This window comes from Diorhabda carinulata, chromosome X, assembly GCF_026250575.1.
Source record: "Diorhabda carinulata isolate Delta chromosome X, icDioCari1.1, whole genome shotgun sequence".
Taxonomy (NCBI): domain Eukaryota; kingdom Metazoa; phylum Arthropoda; class Insecta; order Coleoptera; family Chrysomelidae; genus Diorhabda; species Diorhabda carinulata.
The window spans coordinates 30,543,500-30,563,549 of record NC_079472.1 but is presented as its reverse complement, the minus strand read 5'-3'; the positions used below and the strand labels follow the sequence as shown (position 1 = coordinate 30,563,549).

Here is a 20,050-nt window from a genome sequence, read left to right as displayed (position 1 = left end):
CTATGGATACTACAATTGAAGAAACGCACTTAAAATAATTAAGGGATGTTACAAGAATGGAAGAAGACAAAATGAAGAAAACTGAGCAATCAAAAGAAAAATCTTCATGATTATACAAAAGCTAGACCATGATTCTTAGTTACAAAATAGAATCATGTCCTAGAACAGTTTATTGTAGATACTGGTGACCAATTTAGCTAAAATTTAATGCAACGACTGTATAAAAATAAAAGTTTTGATTCTCTGGAACGTACTGTATACGGAAGTCTCTTGTGAAACAATGTTCATCTTGATTCCTTTAACATATACCGTTAAAAATATGGAATGAAACAGTTTCCAATTAGAGAACCCTTTCATATAAAAGTATATTTGACACATACGTATTTTCACCCTTGCAACTTATGCTCCCTATAGAATCTCTCTGGTTACAATTGACGTCCTAATACCCACAGTTTTATTAAAATACTCGTGTCAGTTCCGAATCTCCAAGGACTAAAGGAAAGTCCGTTCAGAAGTGCTATGTGTTGAATTAATGTTTGTAAAGGATGGGATTATGTTTTATATTTTTAAAATATAATTCGTCATTCATTTTATGATGTAGTTTCGAGAAAACATGAAAGATTAAACAGAAAGTTTTGTTTCTACAAATAAATTAAGGTGTTACAAATAATTTTCCAAAGAATTTAGTCCTCCAAGAGTTATTGAGCATCGAAATCAAAAAATGAAACCATTTTGAGAAACCGTTCATTCACAATATATAAACTGATTTGGAAATGGTTGCTGTGGGATAAATAAATGCTTGTCCCGTAAGTTTATGTTTGTATTATGAAGTTATTTGTTAGAATATAGATCTCAAAGTTCCAAATTTTAGCACAAAATGACTTCTTTTAAAGAGTTGCTACTTGAAGAAGTACGAAATTTCCTCTAGGAAACGTGTTTTTGTTATTTTCAACTATACAGTGTAGTATAAAGAGCAAGTATATTGTAAAATTGTCGAAAATGATCAGAATCCTGACTAAAGGTCTTTTTGACTAATGGAATCTCCATCTAAGGCTTCAAGTTTGACCACTAGTTTATTGCACATAATCTGTAAAATAAAACTGCAAAAATATTCAGTTTCAGCTGTATTAATTCCACTTAAACAGATCTAAAAAGTATCCTTAGAGTCCTCTCAACACTATAAAACAAAAAAATAATACAAAACTTTCACTACTGGAAAAAATCAAAGAAAGCTAACGGGTACATACAAAAAAATTGTTTACCCTACGTCCGCCATTTCGACGTAGATATTAGATCAATGACAGTGTCAATATTCCCAAAAACGACAGCTGTCATATTATATCGATATCTGTGTTCATTCAAATGCAACAAAAAAATAAGAAAGTATGAATCGAAATAAAACTGTGAGTAACGATTATTCAGAATTGTTTTTCGGACGATAATATTCTATTGTAGATGAAAGGAATGGTCAAATAATATATTTACGGTTTTTTGATTGTTTACATGGATGTAAAACGGGCATAAACAACAAAAAAATTTCTTGAAATATTCAGACTGACTTAAAAAACTGCAAAAATACTCAGTTTCAACTGTATTAATTCCATTGAAACAGATCTAAAAAATATTTATGGAGTTTTCTTTACACTATGAAACAAAAAAACATTTCTCACTACAATAATTAATCGAGAAATCGATTGTTTACCCTACGTCCGCCATATCGACATAGATCTTAGATTCCGTAATTCAATGACAGTGTCAATATTCTCAAAAACGACAGCTGTCATATTATATCGACATCTCTGTTCATTCAAACGCAATAAAAAACAAAGAAAGTATTAATCGAAATAAAACTGGAGGAAACGATTTTTCCGAATTGTTTTTCGTATTTGGTAGTGGATGAAAATAATTGTCAAATAATATATTTACGGTTTTTTGATTGTTTACACGAATGTAAAACGGGTGTAAACATCAAAAAATTGCTCAAAGTATTCAAAATGACTAAAAAACTGCAAAAATACTCATTTTAAACTGTATTAGTTCTACTGAAACAGATCTAGAAGTTTTCTATGGAGTTTTCTACACACTATAAAACAAAAAAACTAACCAAACCTAACCTAACTACAAGAAATAACAAAGAAGTTGATTGTTTACCCTACGGCCGCCATTTAGATGTTGATCTTAGATTCCGTAATTCAATGACAGTGTCAATATTCTCAAAAACGACAGCTGTCATATTATATCGACATCTCTGTTCGTTCAAACGCAACAAAAAATTAAGAAAGTATTAATCGAAATAAAACTGTAGGAAACGATTTTTCCGAATTGTTTTTCGTATTATAACATTTGGTAGTGGATGAAAGGAATTGTCAAATAATATATTTACGGCTTTCTGATTTTTTACGCGGATCTAAAACGGGTATAAACCTCAAACATAGAACATAAAAGGTTATTTGCTTGCTTTCACTGTGAATATTAAAAGTAGTAATGGTGGAATTTTTTTATAACCTATAAAAAATCCCCGAGGGGTGGCGGCGATGTGACGAAAAGTTCGTTGCTAGGTTTGTGCGACAAAATAAAAAAAATATTAGATACATAAGAAGAATGACATTTTTTTATGTTAGCATATATTTTTATATAATAATTTTTGAATAGATCATATATCTTCGCAATATTTGGTTTTATTAGAGCAAATAAAATTGTGGAAATATGTTTTAAAACTGATACTATAATTCCAAAAATATTTCCACTTACAAGTAATAGTATATTGTTAACGAACTCGTCCACTACATGGATCGTGAAGCCGATCCTGTCGGTTATAATGGAAGTCTAAAATTTGGCAGAATATGCAGAAACGTTTGATGTTTGTCGACGTCTTTAATATGTTTTTCTATAAACAGCGGAGAATTGTTTATATTATCCAGAAATTCTTTTTATTTATTTATTAATTTTCTAGAATTTTTGAAAAATTCGTTTGGTGTATAAAAACTAGTATGTTTAGCAGTTAAAGTTAGTTTATAATTGAAAGTGATAGTAAATGGAACGAGAGAGAGATTCGATAGGAAATTTTTTTGGTAGGATAACGGAAATTTGTTATAGAAGGATTTGTTGGAGTTGGCCCTAATATAGAAGCTGTTCCTCTGCAGAACTGGGGTTATAAGGGTTGCGTGGGGTTGTGTTCGCTGTCCTGGCTGGAAAGAAGGAAAAGCAAACGACATTTGTAAGAAGAAAACGAGAAAGGAGCTATAGAAAAGTAAAAACGTTTCTTCTAGGTTTTGGGATTTCGTTTATGTAAGTTTTTTGTGAGTTTTTTTTGAAATTTTTTAATGGAAATTCAAGTATGACTTGAAATATTTAACAGTGAGATCATAAATGATCGATAATTGTCGTTTTAACGTTAATCTTCTTCGATGTTGTATTTCTCGGCCAAATTAGAAGTCTAACTGCATTTAATATCAAAAGTTTCTAGATTTCATGTTATATTAAAACATTTTCGTAGTTTTTGTCGATTCAAAATAATCTTAACATTACAAATCAAAGCAAAAGCGACTCCGAGTGTGTTCTATCACTTTTTTTTTCGGATCGTAGTAAAAGCTTTTCATATAAAATAGTGGTGAGCTTTTTAGTGTTCTTGCATGACTGTGTTATCACGCATATTATTCAGCAGGCGCTTGTAGTCGGTAATATTACAAAATTTATGACTTAAAACATACGTGCAGTCATCCAAAAGCAATTCCACTTTTTATGCGTATGGAAATTTCATACCAACACGAGGGATCATCAAAATTTTGGCAATGAGTCGTGAACTTATTTCAAGACTTTATGATTTAAAATTCAATGTGCATCAACACCAAAAAGATGTGGATCGGTCGTTTTAGAAAGTTCTATTCATCTAATTACATACCGCATCGTTAATATCAATCGGATGTACAAGAAAAAAAAATAGTGCGCTCGTACAAGTTGACAGACAACCCCGTACCCCATTCAATTCCCATCAAATTAATAAAGAATAATGAACGTTCTACAGAGACACGCAACCCAAACAAAACTTCTCGAAACTTCCAATTTCTTCCTGTTAACTCGATATCTGTTGATAATTAAGATTGCTGAATCTACAGAACCGGTTCCACGATCTTGGATACAGATTCTGATATTTTTCTCATCATTAGAAGAAAAAACTGATTTGGCGAAGGATGTTGGAAATAGACAACAACGAATTGAATTGCAAGAAGATGAAGACATCAATGAAGATGGATTTAACGAAATCGTAGATAAAATAGAAGAGAATAAATCATCAGGAATTGTTGTAATCAATCAAGAATTAGTTAAAGAAAATTCAAATTGGTATAAAAAGGAAAAAAGAAAAGTAATTGAGAGACAGGATTCATAGGAAAGAGTTGAAGATGGTATACACTGAGAAACATAAAAAAATGATGTAGTAGGAACACGTGGAAGATCAAAGAATGGGTTCCACGATCTTTGATACAGATTCTGATATTTTTCTCATCATTAAAAGAAGAAAATTTTGAAGAAAAAACTGATTTGGCGAAGGATTTTAAAACTAGACAACAACGAATTGAATTAGAAGAAGAAGACAAGACGTAAAGGAAGATGAATTTAACGAAACCCTAGATAAAATAGAAGAGAATAAAGCATCAGGAATTATTGTAATCAATCAAGAATTAGTTAAAGAAAATTCAAATTGGTGTAAAGAAGAAAAAAAAGTTTACTGCGAGACAGGATTCATAGGAAAGAGTTAAAGATGGTATACACTGAGAAACATAAAAAAATGATGTAGTAAGAACACGTGGAAGACCAAAGAATAGGTAGAGCAGATAAATGTCTGAAAGGAAGCAAATAGAAAACCAAAAGCAGACAATTGCAGAGAAAAACAAAATCCAGATCAGTAATATCTAGTAGAAAGGAAAATTTCGAAGTAAATAGTCCAGGTGTACCCCCACGAGTCCACGGGAAGGTCTACAAGAAGAACATACTTCAATTCCCATAGTTAGATTTTTGACTAGTTGGTGATAAGGAAAAAAACCATGAGAACTACTGAAATTTGCTGTTACATCGAAACATTTCACTTTCCTACTGAATTAAGAAACGTGGAAAGCAAAATTTCAAAGCTCAATACTTGTTTTAAGAAAATTAATATTCTAATTACTCTCAGATTTGCTCTAGCAAGAAAAGTAGAGAAAATAGACAATATATACGAGATCGCTCCATGCAGACGCTACGATCTCGTACCACACACATTGTTGACATTCAGGCGTCAGTCGGCGTTGTGCTATAGCCACGTAAACATGTCCGCCATTATTGAATGTGTGAATAGCGAATTTTGATTCGTTTTTTACAGGCTGAAGGTCATAGGGCTGCAAAAATCCTTCGGAGAATGAGGGAAAAAAGTTTAAAGATGGTTACATGATGAAGGGGGCCAAGGACGCAAATCTATCGTTTCAGATGATGTGGTTCAACGAGTTGACAGATGTTTCAATCTCTTCGATGTCGAAAAGTAATAAAATTATTGTTTTATATGAACTTGTACGAACGGCGCTCGTACATAAATTTCAGTTTAGTTTTAGGTACAAATTTTAGGTAAAAATCTAGTGGGAACCCAGAGCATTTGACAGTGTTTTACTACAAATTACGTGCATCGAATAAAGTCCAATTTCAAGTACTATTAAGACAGTGTTTTGTATAATATGTTTAGATATAATTATTATTAAACCGGATCTATTTGTAGTCATTGAATCCGATGCGTCTGTTGCCTTAACTTATTTGGAATGCTTCTGACGTCTTTCACTAATTACAAGACTTGTCTGTGACATTCTCGTCTTCCAAATACAAGTTTCCATGTCTATTAATTTCTTGTTTTCAGCTCTAACTTTTTGTCTATTTTAATATTTGTTAAAATCGATCGAAAATTACGTATCAAACTTGTTTTAGACGATTTCGTTTTAGTAATTTTCATCCTATTCAATTCAAAAATGATCGCATGGATGAATATTCTTCAAACACATAATACCCGTTAGCATATGAATGGCGAGATTTTATTCGACCAATTACACAAACTGTAGACTACGTGGAACTTGAAAAACTCAAAATTTAGTCCTGGTGATACGATGATAATAAAAACACGTAATCATCGTTGAAGCGGTATTAATTTAAAGTTTGTTTGGTTAAAAATTACATTCAAAATTAACGTAATTTAAACAATAAATAAAAATTTCCGATATGTACTATAGAATAGAAAAAAACATAACCTCTAAAGGGTTATAGTAGTTGTTGGTATCCATTTTGCATCGATTTTAATATCCGCCATGTTAAAATGGATTTGGATCAGTGAATAATCTGGATTAATGATCATTTTGTAGTGATTTACGATTTACTACAACATAAACGCTATTATATGTATACGTTTTCAATAATTATCAGTTTATTTAAGTGATTCATCTGGAATTGAGATCACTAATCCAATCTTGAAGGCTGCTTTTTGGTTTCCTTCTTTAGTGACGAATACTTTGAGATCCAAACTCGTACCAAAGCTGTGATACTAATTTACTGATATGATTTACTAATAAAATAACGATGCATGGTAGTCGTTTTTATAGAAAACTGAAAAATAAAAAAGAAACGATTCAAATATACTTTTCTAGGTTATGTGTAATGAATAAAAAGACACAAACTTGGCTGGAAAATGATGCAGTAGATGAATGAAGTAATTAAGGGTTTAAAAAATCGTTAAAAACGTAATTAAAACGGAAATATCAACGTTCCCACTGAAGAAGAAGATACTTAAGTCGTTTTCGGTCCACTGGTCTGAGATTTCTCGTCGATATTGACTTGTTCACTTCCGGTGGGTTCAAATTCATCAATTTTTTTACTGTGTATTATCCTTTTCTTAACATTCATCATCTCGTATTGGAATATATTGGATTTAAAAATCCATTTCTAGTGATATTAATAGACTTGAAGTTTTACATCCAAGACTAGAACTCAAGAATCCAAAAATTCTGGTTGATTTCGATAGATTTTTAAGTAATTATTGCCTATTACTAATCTGAATTCGAAATTTCAGTATAATCACCCGTTCTATATTAAATCCTATCATATTCGAATGGCCAGTTCACCTATTTTAGAATTCCCTCGCGTTGGAATCGTTCAGAAACGTCCGGAAACGGGGTCAAGAACAATACTGTGAGCTCCTTGCAAACCCCTACGGGTATATACGATGAGAGTACACAAAGCTTCAACAATAATCGCGAACGAAGTTATAGAACCTGTAGAAACTAGTTTTTACATCCCCCATACCGGTTTAATAGCCTCCGGACAAGAATACACTTGTTCGAGTGGATCTAACTAATGAACAAGCTCCGGATGTTTCAATAGAAACCGGAAAATGAAAATGATAAAACTACGAATTTCAAAATTTGAATTAACAATCCCTATTTGAAAAAAAAGTGTTATTCAAAGCATAAAAACCTGTCAATTATGAAATACCCCTTGCCGAACGGTTTAACATGCTGACAAAGGAACCCACCCCTAGTTTTTGGCGTTTTATTGAGGTAATTTTATACTACTCTGTATAAAAATATGGATATATTCTATATAACGATATATATCAAGAGTCTACATTTTTAGAACGAAAACAAAACATTTTAAGGACCCCATAAAACAACCAGTTTGGTATAGATCGCATACAGAGACGTATTTTGATATTCTAGAGAGAAAATTTTTGTTAGCCTTGCTGTAAATAGCTTTTACTATAAATCTTCAAATCTTCGGATGATTATTCATCAGACAGTGTCCAATGAACTCTGTCTTGCTCGTCTTTGCTTCATATAAATGCCTTTTGGAACCAGTTGATCAAATAAGAAAGAAAACTCTTCGATTCTTTCGAATCTGGTGTCTTACAACATTTCTTCGCTTTTTTTTATCTTTCCACCTCTTTATAACCAGTATTCGATGGTTTTTTGAGTAACGAAATTGTCAACTGTCAATATTGAAGTGGCTAAGTCACATCCCGAAAGTGTTTTGCAGTACGGAACTGTCACTTTCACTACACGGAACACTCAAAACGCAACTTTCCACAAAAAGATCGTAATAGTTAGTTTAAATAATGAAATAATTTTCAGTTTTTTACAGTAATCAATATATTAATCTTTGAAATATAAACAGTTTCCACGTAACTACTTTTTATAACTGATAAATGAATGTTATGATAAATTTGGCATTTCCTAATGTCAAAGAGTAACTTAAAATGTCAAATTTAATAAATAAAGAATCAAACTTCGGATAAAACGAAACTGTCAACTGTCAATATTGAAGTGGCTAAAGTCACATCCCGAAAGTGTTTTGCAGTACGGAACTGTCACTTTCACCACACGGAACACTCAAAACGCAACTTTCCACAAAAAGATCGTTAATAGTTAGTTTAAATAATGAAATAATTGTCAGTTTTTTAGAGTTATTAATATATTAATCTTTGAAACATAAACAGTTTCCACGTAACTACTTTTTATAACTGATAAATGAATGTTATAAAAACTTTGACATTTCCGAATGTCAAAGAGTAACATGAAATGTCAAATTTAATAAATAAAGAATCAAACTTCGGATAAAACGAAAGTGTCAACTGTCAATATTGAAGTGGCTAAAGTCACATCCCGAAAGTGTTTTGCAGTACGGAACTACTTTTTATAACTGATAAATGAAGGTTATGAAAACTTTGACGTTTCCTTCATTAGACTCAAATTTTTCATGTAAAAAGCCTATTACATTCGAAGAAACCTTCTCTAACATACAAAATGAGCAAGGACTTAATGGTACAGGACAACAAACATAGAAAAGTTATCCGAGGACAATCTATTTGCAGACAAAAGGTCTCAATCAGAAGATAACCTTGAAGATGATTTGTATGGGGTGTCAATTATGACAGATTATTAGAGACCATGAACAGATTGAAGGCATTTGAGATGTGGATCTGGTTGTCGTGTTTGGGAAAGACGTATTGGTGTTGAAAATACTGATATCTCTAATAACTGCATTCTGATTGTTTTTATACTGATTTTGTTGTAATTAAGTATTGCTAATGAGATGTTTAAACGAGAATTAGCCTCTTAATATCTTTGTATTATATAGAAATTTAATTTCTAATATTATATCCTAGTGAGCAAGTCCGTTTCTGGAGGCATCATCTGAAATCACCGACATAAAAATGTGACAGTTCTGAAGCACTAATCTTCCTTTTGTGTTTCGCAATAGAATAGGGACGATATAAATATGAAATTCATACGTAAATATAATCCCTAGACAGGTTTGGTAAATTTCTTGCGCAAATATTTGAGGTTATGTTGAAACTCTACACTCAACTTTATCTGATGAACAAATTTACATTCATACTCATATAAAACAGAGGAAAATTATGTATTTCTGCATTACAAATCAGTTTTTATAATCGAATTAATACTTAATTAGAAACGACATACGTTTTTCATCCTTGAAAGGATTTTTATTTTTATATTTAGTGAGAAAAATACCTGTACCGAGTATAAATAATACTTTTCTATTTATTTTTATTACACCATTACAACAATCGCTGTTTTTAAGAGCGACATCTCATATTTTTCATTTCTATTCTCAAGATTTTATATCCAGCTGTTATAAGAAATGTCAGACTTAATAATTTAGATCCAGAATGTCGACAAGTTATTTTTTCGAAACGACAAAGATAGTACGGTCATTAACCTTAAAAAAATGATACCTATACTCAGTAAAAGTTGTCGATTTTCTTATTTAGAAGCTTTTCAGTCTTAAAGAGGGCTTCAAGTTTGCATGGAGTCGCTAAAGCTAACTCGACCACGTAAACTGCTCCCAACCTCAACATCAAACAAGCAAATTTGCGATGCTGGTGATATTTCAAGTCCAGAAACGATCAAATCTTGAGCTGCATCTTTGCAAAAACAACATCTTGAGTCTTTGTTGCATCAAACTCAATAAGATTGTTTCCAACCCACTCCAGGTTGTTTTTAAAATTGATGAAGTATCTCTTAACGTTCCACGAGCTCTAAACACTCACCAAACATCGTGTTTATACATTTTTCAGTTCTTTATTGGTTCCAATACACTCGAGTGACTAGGCTTTGTAGAGGATCAGAAGCTACAAGCTTTTCAGTCTTAAAGAGGGCTTCAAGTTTGCCTCAACCTCAAATAAGCAAATTTGCGATGCTGGTGATATTTCAAGTCAAGAAACGACCAAATCTTGAGCTGCATCTTTGCAAAAACAACATCTTGAATCTTTGTTGCATCAAACTGAATAAGATTGCTTCAAACCACTCCAGGATGTTTCTAACATTGATGAAGTATCTCTAAACGTTCCACGAGCTCTAATCTCTCACCAAACATCGTGTTTATACATTTTTTCAGTTTTTTATTGGTTCTAAAACACTCAAGTCACTGGGCTTTGAGGGGATCAGAAGCTACAAGCTTTTCAGTCTTAAAGAGGGCTTCAAGTTTGCGTGGAGTCGCTAAAGCTAACTCGACCACGTAAACTGCTCCCATCCTCAACACCAAAGAAGCAAATTTGCGATGCTGGTGATATTTCAAGTCCAGAAACGACCAAATCTTGAGCTGCATCTTTGCAAAAACAACATCTTGAGTCTTTGTTGCATCAAACTCAATAAGATTGTTTCCAACCCACTCCAGGTTGTTTCTAACATTGATGAAGTATCTCTAAACGTTCCACGAGCTCTAAACACTCACCAAACATCGTGTTTATACATTTTTCAGTTCTTTATTGGTTCCAATACACTCGAGTGACTAGGCTTTGTAGAGGATCAGAAGCTACAAGCTTTTCAGTCTTAAAGAGGGCTTCAAGTTTGCCTCAACCTCAAATAAGCAAATTTGCGATGCTGGTGATATTTCAAGTCAAGAAACGACCAAATCTTGAGCTGCATCTTTGCAAAAACAACATCTTGAGTATTTGCTGCATCAAACTGAATAAGATTGTTTCCAACCCACTCCAGGATGTTTCCAAGATTGATAATTTTTTTAATAGCTTTTCTCGTATCCTAAATGTAAAACATCTTTAGCCCTATCGAAAACCATTTGCCTTTGGTTCCATCCTAGAATGTAAATTTTCATCGACTACATTATTTGTTATCGTGTCATTCAAAGTGATCGGTCTAAAGTTGAAGCACTTTCACCGAATAGAAATTGTTAGATGAAACAACCCCTGCAAGATAATCTCCGAGATATTATTTTAAAAATGTAAGGTAAAGCTACCGCGGTGGATTTTTACGAAGATTACGTTTATTTTTAAAAAACTGAGGATCAAAAGTGATTGATATATAATACAACATCAAAATCATATTTATTTTATTACTGCAGATTTTGTTGGTGGTTATATTTTAAAAATATCACGTACTAATACAAAAACCAGATATTTTTTTCTAATAAATAATATCATTAGGTACAGAGTGATGAAATTATGGTTTTCTACATCGAAAAGAGATTCATTGGAGCACAAAAACCCCGAAAAGAATCAAAAAACAGAAAACTACATCATTTTGGAACGTGCTTGATGTCCAGCCAATCACAGAACAGCATATTGACATTTGACATAATGTAGTAGATGTGTAGTTGATGATAATCGTTATGGTGGTATTCACTCATAGGTAAAGTACAGATAACATAGATTTAGCTGATTTATGTGATTCGATCAGGATTCAAGATGGAGGATAAACAGAAAGTTGTGTTGTATTTGGATCTCATCGCAAATCGAGTTGTTGATGCAAATGGACTTAAAGATTGAGAAAGATTCACTATTTTCGTCTTTATAAATCTCCAATTTGTTGTAGCTATTACCGGTGCTCCTAAAAACCGGTAATAAATCAAAGAAGTTGCGGTACGATTTTTACGATATCGTATAAGAGGACCTTTACTGCCGTTACATAAAATGAGAGGACAAACGAGCAATTAAACCAGCTGTAAAGAGAAGGAAGTATCTTGGAACGCGTTTGTTTTGTGTAGGAAGACGTATACAGGGTATAAGTCATAACTAAGGCACATATTATTTCAATCTAGGAAACAATAAGATCCAAAACTTTTTCAGTTACTTTGAGGGAAGAAAATAAATAATAGAGAATTATAAACATCAAGTTGCATGGATAGGAGTAACTCTCTTACGTTTTCTTTTTCATCATCATTCATTGTTATTCATTAATTTAGACAAAACTTCGGATAAAACGAAACTGTCAACTGTCAACATTGAAGTGGCTAAAGTCACGTCCCGAAAGTGCTTTACAGTACGAAACTGTAATTTTCACATCATAGAACACACTGAAAATGCAACTTTCCACAAAAAGATCGTTAACAATTAGTTTAAATAATGAAATAATTGTCAGTTTTTTACAGTAATTGATTTATTAATCTTTGAAACGTAAATAGTTTCTACGTAATTACTTTCTATAATTAATAAATGAGGGTTATGAAAAATTTGACGTTTCCTAATGTCAAGGAATGACATAAAATGTCAAATTTAATTGATAAACGATGAAATAATTTGGAATATTTATAATTATGTTCGAAAAGATATCAAAATTAGAAAGAATCTCATTTTTATGTCAGCAATATCAAAAATACTGACAAAGAAAAAAATTCCTTTCTTCCGAAATCATCTGTCACGATATACTCGTTATTGTTTAGCGGATATATGAATACCATAAGTTTTTCTTCTACCCTTATATTAATAATCGACGAAAGAATGCATTAAGATACAGTAGAATCGCTCTCAAAATACCCCAAAAACAATAAAGAAGGTCACATCTGACGTGACATTTATAACTGTGATTCCGACATGTTGCTTTCGTCTTTTGTTTTCCAGTCGTGCGGTCCGATTGGGGAGAACTTCGAGGACATAAAATCAGTAACGACTCGTCTAAATCTCACTTAATCACAGAAAAAATAAACAGGATACATCAGATCCTAAGGATTTTTTAAAAATGATTATTTTGTACTATTCAGTTTAGAACAGCAATGATTTATATACACAGCCCTTTTCCTTTTGGTATACAGCCCTTTTTCCACTAATTTTCCGCTCATTTTTCCAAATATAAGAAAATTTTCGAGATTAGTTGGTCGATTAGTGTTAAATTTTGAAAAAAAAAATAAATTTTTTGTTATAATAATTTTATAATGAATGTATGCGAAAAAAACATGAAATATTATTAATTTTTTGTCCAAAATAACCTCAAAAAACATGTCAGTTTGTGATTAAAATGTATAGTTTTTCGAAAAATACAATTTTTTTTGATTTTCCTCAACTTTCCGTTTATAATAACTTTTTTTCGCTATTCGTATCAAAAAGCCCCCTCTATAGTTCCGCCACTGCTATTAGAGAACCCTATAAGAGGAAACAATGGGGATAACGATGATTGTTGGTCTTAGAGGACTCTCGAAAGTTGATGGAACATTTTCTTGAGGCGTTAATGACCGATTTCTACGGCCGAATCAAATCTGTCAAACTTGCACAATCATACCGGTTCTCGATTATCTCTACAAACGCCGTGATTTCGATCATTATTTTTGAGTACCTTCGAGATATACTTTTTCCAGATGGATTAACTTTCTGGCGAGATGACTGGAACATGTTATTTGTCCCTGAAATAGGGAGAAAGTCTCTCTATTATTTCAGATATTAATTGGAAAGATCGCTCCTTTGGACCAAAGAATTATCTTTTTATGAAACTACTAAAATTTGATTAACCAATCGATATTTCATTTGGAAACAGTTTCGTTACTTTCCGCTTTAATTTGATTAATCTTTTGTAGTATTTGTTATACATGTTTCCTTAGGGTTAAATCCCTTCTAACGTATGTAAAGTAATTCATCGTTTTGTGCGAATTCTTGACGTTTCCTCAACGTCTATTGAATAAATTTTCTATTTAAACTCGAGATGCGATGATGAATCAAAGCTAGAAAGTTTAAATTTTGAATAAAATCATCTTTTTTATCGAATGGATATAAAAGTTGTATTAAATAAATTTTCTAAACAGCCTTCGCTTGTCCATCATCTTGTGAACCATCAACCACCAGTTTCATGTCGTTTCTTCGTTCTTAAGACTTCTCGTGATGAATATCTTTGACCTGGAATGCCTCTCCTCATTAGCCATTCGTTCAGTTCAATGTGGTAGCTCTTGAGGTCACGGTTGAGGTCTGATGCAATGTATGTCTGCTTCCTTATTTCTTGGTATACCCTGGCGGACTGGAAACTACTTTATGGTTACTTTGTTTTGGATAGCTAGTGTTTTTAGGGTCTTCCAAAATCGAATATTGTCGACCGTTAATAAGAAAAAATTGAGAATAAGCAGCAAAAAATGTTGAAAAGTCACTTGTTTAAGGGTAGGTTTGTAGTAGGGTTACTAATAGATAATACACTGGTAGGTAGTTGTATTTTTGACACAAAAAATTCTATATTACAATAAAGTAATAATTTTTGATTGTTGAAATAACATTAGTCGGTATCTATTTTTTTAAAATTTCCATAGTATCCCAAGATTTCATCGTTTTTTAATTTTTCCGGTCGTAGTTTTTCGTTAACTTCCATTTTTTCTAACTTGTCAAATCTATCTTTGTATTCCAAAAATTTCGCTTTCCACATTGCTAGAAAAGTAAAAAAACTACTAATAGAACTATTAAAAAAAAACATTCTGGTTTACCTTCCAGTTCGTCTAAAGACTTTTCTTGACCACCTAAATCGCTTGGTAATATGTCCAATGGAAAATGTTCACTAATATTTTCAATCGTGGGATATGAGTGAATCTGGAATTATGTAATTATCCAACCGTAAAAATAATACGACGATTCCAAAATAATAATTAAATAACTTCGAAATTGTGAGGGTTGAATCAATATTAAAAATTCATCCCATACCCAGAAGAATACAACCAGGACCTTAATCGAAATATAAGTTGTTGTTATTCATTTTCTTGGAATGAAATTGGTTTCAAAGTCTTTTTTTCTCTATTTTTTATATTTGAAGATAAAAGTTTTTAGGTAGATTCAAACACTTTTTATGATATTTATAGTATCAACTTTCTAAAGACTATGTGTAAAATTTAATGACGTTTCGATAAGTCAGTAAAAATTACCAGCAAAGACATCGATGATGATGAACGTTCTGGTCGTTCAATGGAGGTAGTTACTCCAGAAAAACATCAAAAAAGTCCACAAATTTGACCAAATTTGACAAATAATTTGACCATTAGAAAGTTTTTTCTTAGTTTGTGTGGTGTCGATCAAAAACAACAACGTTGGCCATGTTTACAAGTAATAAATCAGATTTTTTGTATTGATATTTGACAATGGATCCATTACTTCATCAAAACGATCATCGTCCGAGTGGACTGCAGTCGGTGAACCAGGTTGGAAGCGTCCAAAAGCCCAACCAACAGCTGGGAAGGTTATGGCTTCAGTATTTTGGGATTCCCGTGGAATATTGTTCATCAATTATCTCCAAAAAGAGGAGATAATCCATAACGAATACTACATAGAGTTGTTGGATCGTTTTAATGCAACAATCAAAGAAAAACGACAAAGAAAAAACAACTGTTCCACCAAGACGACGCACAGATTTACAAATCAATGACAACGATGGTTAAATTGAACGAATTGCTTTTTTATCCAGCGTATAGTCTAGATCTGGCCCTGGGTGGGAAATTCAGCTCAAATAATGAAGCAATTGCTGAAACTGAAGCAAAAGATAAATCATTGTACATCGAGAAGTTAGTTAGGCGTTGGATTTATCGTATTGATCTTGAAGGAGATGAATAAAATCGGTTTTTGACAAAAAAATGTGTTTTTCTGAGTTAGTCACACGACTTATTGAGTGATGTGTTTCAAAAATTACTTAATTAACATTTGAATTTATATTTTTAATAATTTAATCAGTTTTTTATACCATTAACTTGTGTTTTTATACAATAATTTAATATTCTTTATTCATACTTTTAGCATATTAATTAGAATATTATTTGTACTAGTATTTGAAATATTTTATCTTGTAGTTAAATCTCAATACTCACTCTTTCACCCAATTTACTGCTCAAAAAGCTTTTGAATAATTTCAAAAAATTTGTCATATAATTTGGACAATTGTACATGTATACACCTTTCAATCTCAGACTGTGAATTTTCTAAAAATTAGCTTAAATCAATTATGAAATTTCGAAATTGGGATGTGGACGATACCTCCATGGCAAGAGCTACTTGTTTCAAAATTACGGGTGTGTTTTTGGCCGCCATTGCGAAGCTGATGTGCTCCAGATCTACTAGGACAACGTCGCCCATTGTGAGATCTTCTTAAGCTCTTATTTCGTAAATATTATTGAGGTAATGAACGTAGATTTTCCGTATATCCACGATGTCATCCACGTCTTTATATTTGAAAAACATTATTCTTTCCTTTGATGGGGTTAATTTTGGTAAAGGAAACATATAACTGAAATTTTCAAAATTTTTAAAAGGATAAGAACCAGAAAAAATTTAAGGGACCGTAAAGGATTCGGGAGATTGAAGTAATGATTAGCAGTAGCTACTGAAAGGGGGATTGGGATACAACAATCTAAAAAGGATTGTTAAGGACGAGAGATTTTTAGGAAAAATAGGATTAGAAAATAGACAAACTTTGAGTTGTGTCCAAAGATTGTTGAAGTAAGATAAAAAATCTGATAAAGGACAATAGAATAGAACTTGTAATGCCTCAAAAGGATTAGACAGGATTAAAAATAGAATAAAATAATGACAAAACCAAAATAAAAAATTGAGTGTCGAGTGTTAAATGGTACTAAAAACGTCTGATAAAGACTGGAGGCCAAAATGGACTTAAATAGTATGAAAAAGTGACTAAAATTGGTTAATAACAAATTAAATTCCAAGGATAAGGATTGGAGAGGATTAGTAGAAAAAACAAAATGGAAATAACATTCAAAAGAGACTAAAAAGGAATAGGATCAATTGAGCACTGAATAAAACTAAAAATGTCTGAAAAAAACTAGAAAAATGTTCCAAAACAAGTAAAGAATTAAAAAAAAGAAAATTAAGAACTTAAAATGTCTGATAAAGACTGGGAAGGACCAAAAAGGACTCGAATAGTATGAAAAAATGAGTAAAATTCGTTAATAACAAATTAACTTCCAAGGAAAATATTAGAAGGGAACAAAATGTAAATAACATTCAAAAGTGACTAAAAAGGAATAGGGACGTGAAGAAAGAGAAAATTGTGTACTAGATGAAACTAAAAATACTTGAAGAGAACTAGAAAAGATCAAAAAAGAGAAAATTATAACGAAATGGTATCAAAAATGTCTAAAAATGAATAGAAACGTCAAAAATAATTGAATTCACGATCAAAACAGATTAAATAAGAATCAAATGAGCTAAAATAGTGTTTAAAAGTAACTAAAAAGGGGAAGAAAGTGAAAAAAGGGAAAATTTAATACTAAACGAAACTAAAAATACTTGAAGAGAACTAGAAAAGATCAAACAAGAGAAAATTATAAAGAAATGGTATCAAAAATGTCTAAAAATGAATAGAAACGTCAAAAATAATTGAATTCACGATCAAAACAGATTAAATAAGAATCAAATGAGCTAAAATAGTGTTTAAAAGTAACTAAAAAGGGGAAGAAAGTGAAAAAAGGGAAAATTTAATACTAAACGAAACTAAAAATACTTGAAGAGAACTAGAAAAGATCAAAAAAGAGAAAATTATAACGAAATGGTATCAAAAATGTCTAAAAATGAATAGAAACGTCAAAAATAATTGAATTCACGATCAAAACAGATTAAATAAGAATCAAATGAGCTAAAATAGTGTTTGAAAGTAACTAAAAAGGGGAAGGAAAGTGAAAAAAGGGAAAATTTAATACTAAATGAAACTAAAAATACTTGAAGAGAACTAGAAAAGATCAAAAAAGAGAAAATTATAAAGAAATGGTATCAAAAATGTCTAAAAATGAATAGAACCGTCAAAAATAGTTGAGTTCACGATCAAAACAGATTAAATAAGAATCAAATGAACTAAAATAGTGTTTAAAAGTAACTAAAAAGGGGAAGAAAGTGAAAAAATGGAAAATTTAATACTAAATGAAACTAAAAATACTTGAAGAGAACTAGAAAAGATCAAACAAGAGAAAATTACAAAGAAATGGTATCAAAAATGTCTAAAAATGAATAGAAACGTCAAAAATAATTGAATTCACGATCAAAACAGATTAAATAAGAATCAAATGAGCTAAAATAGTGTTTAAAAGTAACTAAAAAGGGGAAGGAAAGTGAAAAAAGGGAAAATTTAATACTAAATGAAACTAAAAATACTTGAAGAGAACTAGAAAAGATCAAAAAAGAGAAAATTATAAAGAAATGGTATCAAAAATGTCTAAAAATGAATAGAACCGTCAAAAATAGTTGAGTTCACGATCAAAACAGATTAAATAAGAATCAAATGAACTAAAATAGTGTTTAAAAGTAACTAAAAAGGGGAAGAAAGTGAAAAAATGGAAAATTTAATACTAAATGAAACTAAAAATACTTGAAGAGAACTAGAAAAGATCAAACAAGAGAAAATTACAAAGAAATGGTATCAAAAATGTCTAAAAATGAATAGAAACGTCAAAAATAATTGAATTCACGATCAAAACAGATTAAATAAGAATCAAATGAGCTAAAATAGTGTTTAAAAGTAACTAAAAAGAGGAAGGAAAGTGAAAAAGGGAAAATTGAATACTAAATGAAACTAAATTACTTGAAGAGAGCTAGAAAAGATCAAAAAAGGGAAAATTATAAAGAAATGGTAACAAAAATGTCTTAAAATGAATAGAAACGTCAAAAATAATTGAATTTACGATTAAAACATTAATTAAAACTCAAATTAAATAAGAATCAAATGAGCTAAAATCGTATTTCAAAGTAACTAAAAACGGTTAAATTCTTATAAAACTGAAAAAATGTAATTTTGAATATAACTATAACTAAAAATGATAGAAGAACTAAAAGAGACTGTAAAATAAGTGGAATAAAGAAAAAAAAATTACTAAAAAGTAGTGAAATGACTTAAAATATACAAACTTGACTTGTTAAGACCATATCTGAAAAGTCTAATAAAGAAAGAAAAGTTGAAGATAATAAATAACTAAAATGGAACCAACCGTAATACTCTAAATTTAATAATAACAATCAAATAAAAATAATTCTATGACGTACGCTTTTTTGTAAACTTCTTCTATATCTGGTGTAGATGGATTCGCGTTTTGATACATATCCGGTATAAGATTTCTTAACGTATAGTACATATCCAAATTTTGTTTCGTTTTCTCGATACTGAATTTACAATTATTCAAAACGAATTCAATCAAATTATCACCTGCAACAAATATTTTCTCAATTCAAATTATCAATCATTTCATCCCATAGGATAGTTGATAATTAAGCCAACCATAACCTAACTTTTTATCATTATCGATATGAATATTGACTTAGTTGGAATTTCAGGTAGATGCTTTTGAGTTTCCAACCATTCCTTAATAATTTTTATATCTCGAAAAACGGATTCTTTCGATTTCCCGGACAATTTTCTAATTTCATCGCGATCGGTGATTAGTACAGTTTCAGCGTTCATGGTATTAGAACAAACTGGTTAATATCAACGTAATTTTTACTTAAATATCGCCTTGATAGAAACAAGTCAAGTAACAATAAAACATGCAAATTAGCTTACGATTAAAACATAAATTATGTGAAATGATATCATGAAAACGTATTAGATATTACAAAACATCTACTACGTGCTTGTTTTCAAATTTATTTCCTTCTAATTTTTATTTATAAATAACTGTATTGGTGATTTTACATGTACCAGTGAATTTGAGTGGTGATTTGTGCATTTTTAGACCTTCTGGTACTCAAAGTTTTTAGACACAATTACTGATTCTCCTTCGTACTTAAGAAGATTCGTACTCTGTACAGTTTATGGTGTTGAACAAAGTCCAAGCA

General features: G+C 31.0%; 1 protein-coding gene across 3 annotated transcripts; it reads right to left on the bottom strand.

The window, feature by feature from the left end:
* Positions 1–14,718: 14,718 nt before the first annotated feature.
* LOC130900935 (uncharacterized) lies at positions 14,719–19,854 on the bottom strand. Of its 3 annotated transcripts, none has more exons than XM_057811944.1 (3): positions 19,505–19,854; positions 19,262–19,421; positions 14,719–14,821 (listed from the first exon to the last, which is right to left on the bottom strand). In XM_057811944.1, exons 1-3 carry the CDS (start codon positions 19,674–19,676, stop codon positions 14,752–14,754), a joined length of 402 nt encoding a protein of 133 aa, XP_057667927.1. In that variant the 5' UTR covers positions 19,677–19,854; the 3' UTR covers positions 14,719–14,751. The 3 variants fall into 3 exon arrangements, with proteins under 3 accessions (XP_057667927.1, XP_057667925.1, XP_057667926.1); XM_057811942.1 differs by lacking the exon at positions 14,719–14,821 and adding an exon at positions 16,355–16,499; XM_057811943.1 differs by lacking the exon at positions 14,719–14,821 and adding an exon at positions 16,355–16,499 and having other exon boundaries at positions 19,538–19,854.
* Positions 19,855–20,050: the final 196 nt, after the last annotated feature.